Below are 908 nucleotides of genomic sequence, written 5' to 3'. Positions count from 1 at the left end.
GCAGGAAGAATCTTTGGAAGTCACAAATAGGTAAGAATAAGTAACTTTCATCAAAATGTGAAACAATTTCCCTTTCTAAAATCCCTAAAGGTTGCACATTGCTCACAGAGTTATTACTGTGCTTGTTAAGAGTTTCTAAAATCATCTAGAGGTACAAGGCTACAGCTGCCCACCAGGCCTGGCTGCCTTCCACTGCTGCTCTGAGGATGCCTTGTTGCTCTTTCTGCCTTCATCTACTGCTGTTCTCAATGCCATGATTTTCAGAATAAAAGCACAATAAAATAAACAAATATCTTAATTCTGAGCTATGTTTTATGCAGACATTATGTGACTTATGCATGAGACACTGGTGAGATGCAAACAAACTGTGTTGTATTGACTGCTGCTTCTTTGCCTGTGCCTTTCTTTAAGGGTTCCACAGAAAAAAAAGTCCAGCAGTTTAGAAGACTTGCAGAGTGAATCCTTGGAAAAGGTTGGTTTATTTGTAATCACAGCTTCTGGTGTTTAATGTCACAACTAAAAGACAAAAGATCAAGTATAAATATTATTTTTGTTATGCATACAGTAACTTTAACCACCACTAACTCTGTGTGTGGGGAAAGAGCCCTAAAACAGCTCAGATTCTTTTCTCCCCCATTTCTAAGCTGGTTGACACACCCATGTGGACACACCTTCAAATTCAGTTTTTGCCCTGAGAGAAAAATATTGAAGTGAAATACAAGAAATAATGAGGAGTCATTTTGTTAAACTGCAGTATTATTTTGTTTATAGGTTTTTGAAAAATATATTTTACTTCCAAATCACCAAAAATATTAAGGCAGCTAATCCTGAAAGTAGCTAAATGTTGGGGCTGGGTATTTCCACATAGGATTCCTTTCTGGGTGTGTGCATGGAGCAGTGTTTTCCCT

At 37.6% G+C, this 908-nt stretch overlaps 1 protein-coding gene across 1 annotated transcript in view; it reads left to right on the top strand.

The window, feature by feature from the left end:
- PPFIBP2 (PPFIA binding protein 2) overlaps window positions 1–908 on the top strand; it is a gene marked incomplete at its 3' end in the record, with an annotated part of 90,891 nt that overhangs the window by 77,393 nt on the left and 12,590 nt on the right. The window contains exons 15-16 of the mRNA XM_031063211.1: window positions 5–30; window positions 412–472. Of these exons, the coding sequence (XP_030919071.1) occupies window positions 5–30; window positions 412–472 (87 nt within the window). The remainder of the gene's footprint in view (window positions 1–4; window positions 31–411; window positions 473–908) is intronic.

This window comes from Geospiza fortis, unplaced genomic scaffold (assembly GCF_000277835.1).
Source record: "Geospiza fortis unplaced genomic scaffold, GeoFor_1.0 scaffold196, whole genome shotgun sequence".
Taxonomy (NCBI): Eukaryota; Metazoa; Chordata; class Aves; order Passeriformes; family Thraupidae; genus Geospiza; species Geospiza fortis.
Note: the sequence above shows the minus strand (reverse complement) of the source record. Positions and strands in the feature narration are given on the sequence as shown.